Here is a 13888-nt window from a genome sequence, read left to right on the forward strand (position 1 = left end):
GAAGGCCACCCTTTGCAAAAGAAAGTGGGCAAGGCAAAAGGCCAGGGAGTAAAACCCTGATCAGAGCACCAGGATAAGAAGATCCTCCAAGTCCTGTGATAGATCTTGGCGGACGTTGGTTTCCTGGCCTGTCTCATGGTGGCAATGACATCTGGAGATATCCCTGATGACGCTAGGAGCCACCACACAGTGAGGATTAGAGCCGTAGAATTCAGAAGGAAATATGGCCCTTAAGGCAGCAAGTCTGGTCGGTCTGGGAGAGTCCACGGTTGACCCACCGTGAGGTGCCACAGATCCGGGTACGACGATCACCTCGGCCAGTCTGGAGCAACGAGGATGGCGCGGCGACAGTCTGACCTGATCTTGCGTAACACTCTGGGCAGTAGTGCCAGAGGAGGAAATACATAAGGCAGTCGAAACTGCGACCAGTCGTGAATTAGCGCGTCTGCCGCCAGAGCTCTGTGATCCTTGGACCGAGCCATGAATGCCGGGACTTTGTTGTAGTGCTGAGACGCCATTAGATCGACGTCCGGCGTTCCCCAACGGCAACAGACCTCTAGAAACACGTGCGGGTGAAGACCATTCCCCTGCGTCCATGCCCTGGCGACTGAGAAAAATCTGCTTGCCGTCCAGCTACCGCTGGAACACTCTTAGGGCTAGATCCACTGCCCTTATCTCCAGAACATTGAACCGAGGGGAGGACTCTGTCGGAGTCCAGGTTCCCTGAGCCGAGTGGTGGAGGAAGACCGTTCCCCACCCTGACAGACTGGCGTCCGTCGTGACCCCAGCCCCGGCTGGGGGCCGGAAGGATTTTTCCTTCGCCCAGGAAGTGGAAAGAAGACACCACTGAAGAGAGGTTTTGCTGCAAGGGAAAGAGAGACGTTCTTGTCTAGGGACGTCGACCTCCTGTCCCATTTGCGGTGTCCGATAGAATCGGACGCAGACGAAACTGCGCAAGGGAACTGCCTCCCTTGCTGCCACCATCTTCCTGGGACAGTGCATGAGGCGCCTCAAGGGGTGACTGGGCCCGAAGGAGAGATTGCACCCCTGTCTGTAGTGAACGCTGACTATGCAGCGGAAGCTTCACTATCGCTGAGAGAGTATAATACTCCATCCCGAGATAAGTCAGTGATTGGGTCGGTGTCAGTTTTGACCTTGGAATTTTGATGATCCACCCGAACCCCTGGAGTCTCCAGAGCAATGGCCAGGTTGTGTTGACATGCCACCCAGGAGGGTGTCTTGACTAGAGGATCGTCTAGGTAAGTGATCACCGAGTGACCCTGTAGGACCGCCACCACTGCTGCCATGACCTTGGTGAAGACCCGTGGGGCTGTTGCCAGGCCGAATGGCAGTGCCACGAACTGAAGGTGTTCATCCCTGATGGTGAAACGCAGAAAGCGTTGAAGCTCGGGTGCGATCGGCACATGGAGATAAGCATCCTTGATGTCAATTGATGCTAGGAAGTCTCCTTGTGACATCGAGGCTTCAGAGTGTTCACCGCCTGAAAAAGTGCATCGGCTCACTCGGGGGGCGGAGATGTTCTGAAGAAACGAGTCTGAGGACGAGAGCAGAGCTGTATCCTGTAACCGTGAGACAGAATGTCTCTCACCCATCGGTCTTGGACTGGGGCAAGGACGAGACTGTCTAGTAACTTCATCCAATTGCTCGCCAAACAAACGGTCGCCAGAAAATGGCAAACCGGTTAAGAACTTCTTGGAAGCAGAGCCTGCCTTCCATTCACGTAGCCACATGGCCCTGCAGACTGCCACTGAATTGGTTGATGCTACCGCTGTACGGCTCGCAGAGTCCAGGAACGGCGTTCATGGCGTAGAACGAAAAAACCTACGCCTGAGAAGTGAAGGACACAACCTGCGTGGCAGATGTATGTGCAACCGAAATAATCTCAGCCAGAGAAGCTGAGATAGCTTGGAGTGCCCTCACGGCTGCGAAGGCTGGAGCAAAAGATGCGACTATGGCTTCATAGATGGATTTCATCATAAGCGTTATTTGCCTGTCAGTGGCATTCGTGAGAGATGGACATCTGCCCCTAATACTACGGATCTAGCCGCCAGCCTAGAGACTGGAGGATCCACCCTGTGACACTAAGCCCAACCCTTAAGCACGTCAGGGGGGAAAAGGGTAACGCGTGTCAATAAGGCGCTTAGTAAGCGCTTGTCCGTCAAGTTCTGTGCTACTGGACGGCCCCTCTGGAGTTAGAGTGATCGAAACACGCACTCCTGATGAATTCGGGGAAGGTTCCCAGCGGGCCCGCTTAGCCTATCATAGGCCGCGGTCCGTGACGGAGTTCTCACCGTGGGATCTGGGTGTTACCCCAGGATGTTGTACCGACCCAGAGGGACCCGGGAGCGATGAACTCACAGCTCCCTGGCCCTGTGTTATCGGTCTGGTCTGCAAGGCTTCCAGTATCTTAGCAGACCCCCTGTCCATAGACTGAGTCCTGTGATGTGAAAGCTACTCAGAGATTTGCTGATTCCATCATGCAAACTCTGTCGCTGTCATCTGTGCCGTGCCTGTAATATAGCCGCACAAGAGGTACCGGTTGTAAAATAAGCCAGTGCCTTGGCACCCTTACTCTAAGAGCAGACAACAGCATGTTGTCCGCAGAGTAATCAGTGAGGGTATACAGCCAAAAACAAATAATGCTGCCGAACAGTGAGATCATATACCATATAAATAAACATTATATATATATATATATATATATATATATACACATATACACACACACACACACACACACACACACACACACACACACACACACACACACACACACACACACACACACACACACACACACACACACACACACACACACACACACACACACACACACACACACACACACACACACACTGCGGCACCAAGGGGGGGGACAGCACCTGAAAAACTGGTGCCCCCCAGTGCTCAGTGAGGGGGAAGGAGGATACCAACGTATGCTCCAGCCCTCCCTGCCGACGTCCAGTCGGCCGTCCCGTCGTTACCCCTGACTGGCAGGCCCGAGAACGGGAGTATATGGCACTAGGCCGTAAGAGCCGGGGACTAAATTTAAAAACGCGGCCGGCAAACATGGCGCGGTCGGCGCGGTAGTCCCAGTCTCACAAACCAGTCAGCAACCGCTGCGGCGTTTGTAACACAGATGCTGCATGCACCGTCCCTCAGGGGACACAGAGTACCTTATGATGCAGGGCTCTGTCCCTGTAGTCACAAAAGTGCGGGAATCTGGTGGCCTATAGTGATCAGTGAGGGGGGGGCGGAGGACAGCGAGGTGCGCTCCAGCCCTCACTGTCGGCATCATACCGACCGTCCCGCCTTTCTCCCTGACTGGCAGGCTCAGGGGCGGGAGTTTAACACACTAGGCCGCAAAAGCCGGGGACTAAAGTAAAAACCGCGGCCGGCAAACAGGCACGGTCGGCGCGGTAGTCCCAGACAAAAAATCCACACCGCAGTCGCAGCTGCGTCTGAGGCCAAGGTGCTTCATGCACCATCCCAACGGGGACACAGAGTACCTGTAGATGCAGGGCCATGTCCCTGACGATACTCCGTCTCCTGTCCGGCAGATTCCCCCTCTCCTTCCACACAAAGCATAAAACTGAGGAGCCCGTGATGCACGGGAGGGTGTATAGCAGAGGGGAGGGGTTACACTTTTTAAAGTGTAATACTTTGTGTGGCCTCCGGAGGCAGAAGCTATACACCCCAATTGTCTGGGTCTCCCAATGGAGCGACAAAGAAAAGCAGAGTTAGACTACTTTCACACTACGTTTTTTTAACACAAAAACGGATCCAGTGCAAATGCGTCTTCATTTCAATGCATTTGCAATGGACTCGCGTCAACATGCGGTCACATGCGTTATAGTGAGGATCCAGCGACTTGCAGGTTTTTAACTTTTTCAAAAACGCTACTTGTAGCGTTTTTGAGCTGCGTCCAAATACTGCAAATCGCTGCATCCTGACTAAACAGCACGCAAACGCATGTGAACGCTGGCATGCTGATAGACAGGATCCTGCTTGCTCTACTGAGCATGCCCAGAAACCAGCCTGGTGTATCAGTCTCCCCTCTGACAGCTGCGGAGGCTCGTAACCAAGGTAAACATCGGGTAACTTGCTTGGATACCCAATGTTTACCTTGGTTATGTGTGCAGGGAGCCCTTGGTTACGAGCCTCCACAGCTGTCAGATGCCGGCTCCCAATCTCACGTTCAGTTCCCCTCACTCCCGATCACATGACTCCAATGCCCGCCCATAAACTTCAAGTGACAGGATCCTGTAAAATAACACATGCGTTTGCATGCTTTTTCTCTGCAAAAACAGGATCCGCTTTTGCAGCAAAAAAACGTTCATGACACATGCTAAAAAAAAAATAGTGTGAAAGCAGCCTTAAACTGATACAATGAGAGAGATCCAAAGAATCTTGTGCAGCAAGTCTTAAAGGGCTTCTCCAATCTTACCAAGTTAGGACACATTGCTAGAATGTCATTACTAGCAGTGACTTCACTTTCTCTGCACATGAGCTCTTGTGGCCGCCCATCTGTGCAGGGATCTGCAGCCGGTCACTAGAGATGAGCGAGTACCTGACTATTCGTTCTCGCTATACTCATAACGAGTACGGTCTAATTCTCACATACTCGTTCTGGATAGTGTGTGCAATGCAAGTCAATGGGGAAAACTCGCACTGTAACGAGTAACCCGAATTTCGCACTAATCGCTACTCACATGAATAGTACGGCAATTCGGGTTGTTACTTTACGAATTTTTCCCCGTTGACTTGCATTGCACACAGTATTCGGAATAAATACGCGAGTATTAGACAGTACTTGTTATGAGTATAGCGAGTACGAATGGTTAGGTACGCGCTCAACCTCTAACGTTCAAACACATCCCCCATCCATTTTCAGAATCCTTGACGGTCCAAGAGGTCAGACCCCCAGCAATTCTTATCTTGACATTAGGCCACCAGGGATCTGTCTAACAGGATAATGGGCAACACCTGCAGTATAAAGAATGGAGGAAGGGCAGCACCAACTAATGCTTTGTTACACTGCTTTTGTTACTCAGAAATAACCAAACCCTTCTCACCAATACCAGCAATGATATGCAGACAAGCTCCGCTGCTCCGGTGTTGACCCTCCGTTATTTAGGGTCCCTGGTGTTTCAGCCTGATTTGCGCCCTTACAGTAAAGTGCTGAACCCGCTGTAGTGCTCACTCATCATATTTAATAGAATCATGAAACTTAAGTTTATAAAAACCAGCATGACGGGACCAGCCGAGCGCTGCACCCACCACCACGAAAAAGTCTCTGAGAATATACAGCTCCCCGGGAGATCGCTAGGAGGTCAATGTCCTAAATCAGCGCATCCGTCTCATCTTCCCTTATTCTTCATCTTCTGCCGCACCTTCTTACCCGGTCTCTTCTGCACAAACAGACACAGAAAAACAAACATGTATTAATGTGAAGCTCTGCAGCATACAAAGAGTTAAGGAGACCAACATAAGCAATGTGGGGCAATAAAAACTGTACGGAAGTCATTTTTTGTAAGACATTACATTGTACATGTATGTACACAGCGACTGCAGCTCTGGAGCAAAATACACATTATACATATACATATATATATATATATACATACATACACACAGTATATATGATATATACACACACACACAAGGTTTAGGATATTTGGCTTTTGGGTGAAATTTACAAATTTATGTAAAACGTATCTACGTAGGGTGTTTGAAGTAGAAGCATGCGACAGTGATTTCCTCATTGCAAACAGTTAAGTGAAAAACAAAATAAAAAAAAAAAAGCCAACAGTGGTCAGTATACCCCACAAAAATGCCAATGTCTCAATAACTTGTCATGTGACCTTGAGCATCGCCTCCTGCTGGTCACCAGTGGAGTTATTGTCTGTGGAGGCGGCATCACACTCTTCTTGAAAAGTGGCCCTCAGGTCATTGAGGTTCTGGGGTACAGAGTTTCGGCCTCTTCACGGCGACTCAGCTGATTCCATAGGTTTTCTATGGGGTTCAGGTCTGGAGGATGTATCGGCCACTCCATTTGAGGTCCTCCAGTCTCCAGCAGCCGTTTCCTAATGTGACTTCAATGAGCTGGAGCATTGTCCTCCATGAAGATGATGATATGCTGGTGTTGTTCATGCAGAGGCATAATGACTGGATTAATTATGTTATTAATGTAGTAGGGGCGGTCACTACCAGTCACACAGTGTAGGGCTGTTCTGTACTGACTAGGCACAGTGGCCCACACTGTAACACCACCACCACCAAAGGCTCATCTGGTAACAGTGGCTGATACATAGCTTCTCCAACATCGTTGTCTGCCATCATTTTCTGCTCAGCATGAACCGATTTTCATCAGTGACCAACACTGAGGCCCACTGGTCCCTCGTCCAGGGTAGATGATGCCTGTGCCTGGGGGTGCAGTCAGATACCTTGCAGGTAGTCTAGCACACACACTACACTTATGTAAACGGTTTTGAATAGTCCTGATGTGACACCTGGGTACCTCTCAAGACCATTGTTCACAATGAAGCGGTCATCAGTGTGGGATGTGGCCAGAGGACATCCACTTCTCTGCCTTTCTAGGACTCTTCCAGTCTCTCTCTATCTCTGTACAACCCGCTGATGACACTCTGTGACACAAAGCTCAGCCTCCACTTTCATCTGAGAACATACTGCTTGAAGCCTCACAATGGCGCGGTCTTGCTGATCAATTGTTACTTTGTCTCATGTTGTCAGAATGTGAACCGCATGAGGAGGAGGAAAGTAAATACCAATTCTAATTCAACCTTGAAATTTATTGAGCGATTAAAGGATCAAACACCTGTTAATTTTTCCATTAAGTTCCTTGTTAGAGAACAGCAAGTTGTGCAAAAAATCCTGAAACATTGAACAGTTGGACATGAGTAGCCAAAAGTTTAGAGACGGTCACATTCAGGTCACCTGAAAAGGTCAGAGGGCAATGTAGGATCATCCTGAAATTTCACCTGAAAGCCAAATATCCCTAATTGTTTGTGAGTGGTGTATATATAGTGTCTGCTCTTTGTATGTCCCTCTCTATATACATAGTTTACACTTTAATAGCGTCCTCTTCTTACATTTGCGTTCTTGCCTCCCTTCTTCCCGGGTCTGTGGGGGCCACGTCCATGAGCCACACTCCCTCGGAAACGCGACACATCATTAACACTTTCCTTTGTGTTCATCTTTGAGCCTTTTTTCCTTCCTCCAAATCCAAATTTCTGATCTTTGTATTTTCTCTTGGCGTTCGGTCTTTACATAGAAGAACAAAAAAAAGTTTAGCCGTTACAATACATAGAATAGTCTGTGTAAATCTATGAATCTACAAGTTCCTAACAAGTGGCAAAGTATATCTGGACCAGGACCCGCATAGATCTGCTCCACAGCTAAAACCAGAAGTACCAGCATATTGGATGGAGCAGCAAAGGCTGGGAATTACAGAGGTACCATCTGTATCAGTTATTACAACCTGCACATTGCTTCTCGTTCTTGGACGCTCACCCTTTCTTCCCCTTCCGTTGTACTCCATCAGATTTCTGTTGATGTTGATCGCCCTCTAGAAAATCCAGCTTATCAGAAAGACCTGGAGAATGATATAAAATAATGTCAAGGATCTTCGGTAATAACATATATAAATTACAATTCATGTCTGTAACCTTACATTTTATTTATTTTTTTTTTTAAACATTTTACACATTTAAAAAAAAAAAAAAAATGTGGACACCTGCAGCCACCACTAGGGGGAGCTCACTACATACAGATTTATACAGCCACCACTAGAGGGAGCTCACTACATACAGATTTATACAGCCACCACTAGAGGGAGCTCCCTACATACAGATTTATACAGCCATCACTAGAGGGAGCTCCCTACATACAGATTTATACAGCCACCACTAGAGGGAGCTCACTACATACAGATTTATACAGCCACCACTAGAGGGAGATCCCTACATACAGATTTATACAGCCATCACTAGAGGGAGCTCCCTACATACAGATTTATACAGCCATCACTAGAGGGAGCTCCCTACATACAGATTTATACAGCCATCACTAGAGGGAGCTCACTACATACAGATTTATACAGCCACCACTAGAGGGAGCTCACTACATACAGATTTATACAGCCACCACTAGAGGGAGCTCACTACATACAGATTTATACAGCCACCACTAGAGGGAGCTCACTACATACAGATTTATACAGCCACCACTAGAGGGAGCTCCCTACATACAGATTTATACAGCCATCACTAGAGGGAGCTCACTACATACAGATTTATACAGCCATCACTAGAGGGAGCTCACTACATACAGATTTATACAGCCATCACTAGAGGGAGCTCACTACATACAGATTTATACAGCCATCACTAGAGGGAGCTCACTACATACAGATTTATACAGCCACCACTAGGGGGAGCTCACTACATACAGATTTATACAGCCACCACTAGAGGGAGCTCACTACATACAGATTTATACAGCCACCACTAGAGGGAGCTCACTACATACAGATTTATACAGCCACCACTAGGGGGAGCTCACTACATACAGATTTATACAGCCACCACTAGAGGGAGCTCACTACATACAGATTTATACAGCCACCACTAGGAGGAGCTCACTACATACAGATTTATACATCCACCACTAGAGGGAGTTCACTACATACACGTTTATACAGCCACCACTAGGGGGAGCTCACTACATACAGATTTATACAGCCACCACTAGGGGGAGCTCACTACATACAGATTTATACAGCCACCACTAGGAGGAGCTCACTACATACAGATTTATACAGCCACCACTAGAGGGAGCTCACTACATACAGATTTATACAGCCACCACTAGAGGGAGCTCACTGCATACATTTATACAGCCACCACTAGGGGAAGTTCACTACATACAAGTTTATACAGCCACCACTAGGAGGAGCTCACTACATACAGATTTATACAACCACCACTAGAGGGAGCTCACTATATACAGATTTATGCAGCCACCACTAGAGGGAGCTCACTATATACAGATTTATGCAGCCACCACTAGAGGGAGCTCACTACATACAGATTTATACAGCCACCACTAGAGGGAGCTCACTGCATACATTTATACAGCCACCACTAGGGGGAGTTCACTACATACAAGTTTATACAGCCACCACTAGAGGGAGCTCACTACATACAGATTTATGCAGCCACCAGTAGGGGGAAGGTCACTACATACAGATTTATACAGTCACTACTAGACTTAAAGGGGGTCCAATGCTTGATATGAGTTCAGGTTCCACATCTGGCAGACTCCTCTGGCACACACTTTGTGTCCTCCCTGAGCATTACCTTTCTGATACTTTTTGATTTGATGCATCATGTTGGATTTCTCCTTCTGTCTCTTTTGCAAAACTTCAACTTGCACCTAAAGATGAAAGCAGCAAAGAAGCAGTGTTTGAGCATTCACTGACACAAAGCCACAGTCATGACAAGACACAGGCGCAGACGCTCACCTTCTTCCCGTACTTCCTCAGAGCTCGCAGCTGTTTGGCTTTTTCTGATTTCTCCATTGAGATCTGTTTGGCTTGAAGTTTCTTTCTCACCTAGAAACACAAAGCCAAAAAAAAGCAGAGATTCAATAGCTGTCACATGTCTTAAAGGGCCAGCGAACCTAGTGTTACAGGAGAAGCAGACATTGCTCCTATCACTATAGAGGTCTCTGGAGGTTCACAGCACTGGAGATATACAAGTGATCATGGGGGGCAATATCTCTACACTTCATTTCACTCATCAAACTAAAAAAAAACTAGTCAGCCTCTCAACGCAAAATGGCTGATAACAGGGAGCAATAGACTATTCACTTGCACTGCAATCTGCATCTCTTTACCCAATAAAGCAGTAGATCCTACAGGTTAAGTTTGATCTCGGCCACTACCAGTGTCCAGAAAAAAAAGGGAGATTATCACGTCAATAGGGTACAAGATTATGATATTTAGGTCATGTGCACACGTTGAGTAATTACATGCTTTTATGCTGCGTTCTGCACCGCCACCACCACTGAGCTCTTATATACAGCATTCTAAAATTCTGTATATAAGAGCCCAGGCCACTTGGTAAAACATAAACACTTTATAATACTCACCTAACGGTCGCGCGGTGGGCCATATGGGCGTCTGTTGTCCGGTACCCGGCGCCGCATCTTTTGGCCATCTTTGATCTCCTTCTCTAGCCGCAGTGCATGACGGGTCCGACATCATACACACTCGCCGGCATTCAGGTCCTGAGCAGGCGCACTTTGATCTGCCCTGTGCAGAGCAGATCAAAGTATTGTAGTGCTCCTGCACAGGACCGGCGAGTGTGTATGACGTAGACGCGTCATGCACACAGGCTTCAGAAGAAGGACGAAGATGGCCGAAAGAGGCACCGGAGAACGGAGATGCCCATAAGGCCCACCGTTCAACCGTTAGGTAAGTATTAAAGTGTTTTTTATGTTATACCCCCAGCCCGGGCTCTTGTATACAGCATGTTAGAATGCTGTATATAAGAGCCCCTGTGCTGGTGGCCGCAGCTTATAAGCCAAAAAAACAGTGACAGGTTCCCTTTAAATATAAACATCATCGATTCCCCATCATGAATGAAAGATGTTGCAACATCCTCCCAACCACAATGTTACTTCCATTGTGTCCCAATTAGGATTTATATACAGAGCAAAAAAAACAAACAAAAAAAAATAAACTATACTAAACCTACTGAATACAGGAGCAGAATCTGCTCACACTGAGGGAATCACTGACCTTCTGCATATGTTGGTCGGTTTTGGCCATCTCTGCAAAATAATCTTCAGGACGTTTTGTAGAGACTTTTAGCTGTTGAAGACGAGGCAAAGCGAAGAGGACTGCAGCCTGAGCCTGGCGGTAACTGAGGACAAAGACAGAAATATATCAAGAAATTCCAACACTATAAGGTGCAGTCACTGTGTACTTACATTACTGATCCTGTACTGATCCTGGGTTACATCCTGTATTATACTCCAGAGCTGCACTCACTATTCTGCTGGTGCAGTCACTGTGTACATACATTACTTATCCTGTACTGATCCTGAGTTACATCCTGTATTATACTCCAGAGCTGCACTCACTATTCTGCTGGTGAAGTCACTATGTACATACATTACATTACTGATCCTGTACTGATCCTGGGTTACATCCTGTATTATACTCCAGAGCTGCACTCACTATTCTGCTGGTGCAGTCACTGTGTACATACGTTACCTATACTGTACTGTTCCTGAATTTTACTTATATTATATTCCAGAGCTGCACTTTGCAGCCAAGATCTCCCAGCATTCTCCTCTCCTTCCAGTGTCTGCACAGAGCTTACTCTGGTGATTTACATTACTTATTTAATAATATAAAAAATGTGTCCCCTGCACTATGAGCTATGCTGTATATTGCTGCAGACAAGCTTGCTGCCCATTTCAGCTGAATTGTGAGTGTCCATCACCAGACAGACCCCCTATCACAGGCGATCACTTACAAGCACATCTCCCTTTTGAAGTCGTCCTCTGCGTCCACATCTGTGTCTTGTGTCTCCTCTCTGTTCTGAATCGCTGGGTCTGGTACCGGGGCCGTAGTCACATCCAGACGCTCCACCCAGGTCAGGGTTTTCTTCAAGTCCTTCAGACTTTGCTTCAGTCCATTCTGAATCAGAAATAAATATTACATGCATGGTTTCAGAATAAACATTTGTCCCAACTTCTGAAAATTTAAGTGTAGGAAACGGCTGTGATATTTTAGCTATAGATTTAGCTAACACAAAAATGTAGTCACTTTTGCAAAAAAGTAAAGGCTGTGTTACACTGCAGATCAACAGCGATAATTTTGCAAACTTCAGAGCTGCAATCTTCCAGGTCCTCCTGCTTACTCAGCATCTCTAGAAAGCATAATCTGTCAAGTTCTCTGCGCACTGATACTATACAGTTATCTGTTCACCTATATTACTTAAACGCAGCTAGTGTGTATCTGATAAAAATATTTATGGACGTTTACAATAACTAGTAGAATAGTGAGTGCAGCTCTGGAGTATAATACAGGAGGTAACTCAGGAGCAGTACAGGATAAGTAATGTATGTACACAGTGACTCCACCAGCAGAATAGTGAGTGCAGCTCTGGAATATAATACAGGAGGTAACTCATGATCAGTACAGGATAAGTAATGTAATGTGCACAGTGATTGCACCAGCAGAATAGTGAGTGCAGCTCTGCAGTATAATACAGGATGTAACTCAGGATCAGTGCAGGATAAGTAATGTATGTACACAGTGACTGCACCAGCAGAATAGTGAGTGCAGCTCTGAAGTATAGTACAGGATATAACTCAGGATCAGTACAGGATAAGTAATGTAATGTATGTACACAGTGACTGCACCAGCAGAATAGTGAGTGCAGCTCTGGAGTATAATACAGGATGTAACTCAGGATCAGTACAGGATAAGTAATGTAATGTATGTACACAGTGACTGCACCAGCAGAATAGTGAGTGCAGCTCTGGAGTATAATACAGGATGTAACTCAGGATCAGTACAGGATAAGTAATGTAATGTATGTACACAGTGACTGCACCAGCAGAATAGTGAGTGCAGCTCTGGAGTATAATACAGGATGTAACTCAGGATCAGTACAGGATAAGTAATGTTATGTATGTACACAGTGACTGCACCAGCAGAATAGTGAGTGCAGAGTGCAGCTTGTGATTTAATACATTGTTAACTAGAATCTGTATTATATGACAAGCAATGCGTTCAATTCTTATTTAGTTTTTACATTGGATTTAAGGAGTAACTTAAGAACCAAATGTTTCGAGCAGCAGAAGTTTTGCTTATTATCGTATGTAACTTAGGTCCATTATCGTCAGTGAAGTGGTCTCTAGATCTGGATGGATTTGTACCCGCACTCACCACATCATTAGGCGGCTTCTTCTTTTCATCCAGTACTAAATTTAATCCCGGTTTCAGCTTCCCCTGAATGAAGGCTTCTTGCAGCTAAAATAGGAAATGAGTGAAGTCATCACAAATGTAACATTATAGATTTACTGTGATCTGGTACATCAAGATTTCAGTTACTAAACGTTATTGCCATCATGTGACGGTCACTATGGGTCTGATACTGCACTGGCAGCCTCCCCGTGATCCTGAGAATTACAGTAACTGAGCGCCACATCCAGATTCACACATTTTCCTCTGTGCAGGGGCGCACCGGGTCCCCCTCTGCAGCATGGCTCTATTGAAGTAAATATGGCGGACTGCAGCTCCCTCCAAAGATCAGTGGCCAAGTGCATTCATGTGCAGGGAAAACATAAGTGGGCGCAGTGCTAGGGCCTCTTCTCAGGATCAGTGGAACCCAAACGTCCAAAAAGAAGGGAATTTTGTTTACTTACCGTAAATTCCTTTTCTTCTAGCTCCAATTGGGAGACCCAGACAGTGGGTGTATAGCTACTGCCTCTGGAGGCCGCACAAAGAACTACACTTAAAAGTGTAAGGCCCCTCCCCTTCTGGCTATACACCCTCCCGTAGGAGTACGGATTCCTCAGTTTTAGTACCAAAGCAAGAAGGAGGAAAGCCAATAACAGTTTCAAAAACAAATTCAATCCGATAACTAGATCGGAGAACTTAAGAAACAACGTGAACAACATGTGCACCCGAAAAAAACGAAACCCTAAAAACAAATAGGGCGGGTGCTGGGTCTCCCAATTGGAGCTAGAAGAAAAGGAATTTACGGTAAGTAAACAAAATTCCCTTCTTCTTTTTCGCTCCTAATTGGGAGACCCAGACAGTGGG

General features: G+C 46.6%; 1 protein-coding gene across 2 annotated transcripts in view; it reads right to left on the reverse strand.

Annotated features, from left to right (window-relative positions):
* Positions 1–5212: 5212 nt before the first annotated feature.
* The window catches only part of EBNA1BP2 (EBNA1 binding protein 2), a 68297-nt gene continuing 59621 nt past the window's right edge, over positions 5213–13888 (reverse strand). For both annotated transcript variants that reach the window (XM_075320434.1, XM_075320435.1), the window contains exons 3-10: positions 13010–13093; positions 11589–11752; positions 10847–10970; positions 9566–9655; positions 9402–9477; positions 7555–7636; positions 7134–7305; positions 5213–5432 (exon numbers count right to left, since the gene is read on the reverse strand). In XM_075320434.1, the coding sequence (XP_075176549.1) occupies positions 5382–5432; positions 7134–7305; positions 7555–7636; positions 9402–9477; positions 9566–9655; positions 10847–10970; positions 11589–11752; positions 13010–13093 (843 nt within the window). In that variant the 3' untranslated portion in view covers positions 5213–5381. The remainder of the gene's footprint in view (positions 5433–7133; positions 7306–7554; positions 7637–9401; positions 9478–9565; positions 9656–10846; positions 10971–11588; positions 11753–13009; positions 13094–13888) is intronic.

The sequence above is a fragment of the Anomaloglossus baeobatrachus genome, chromosome 8 (assembly GCF_048569485.1).
Source record: "Anomaloglossus baeobatrachus isolate aAnoBae1 chromosome 8, aAnoBae1.hap1, whole genome shotgun sequence".
NCBI classification, from domain to species: Eukaryota; Metazoa; Chordata; class Amphibia; order Anura; family Aromobatidae; genus Anomaloglossus; species Anomaloglossus baeobatrachus.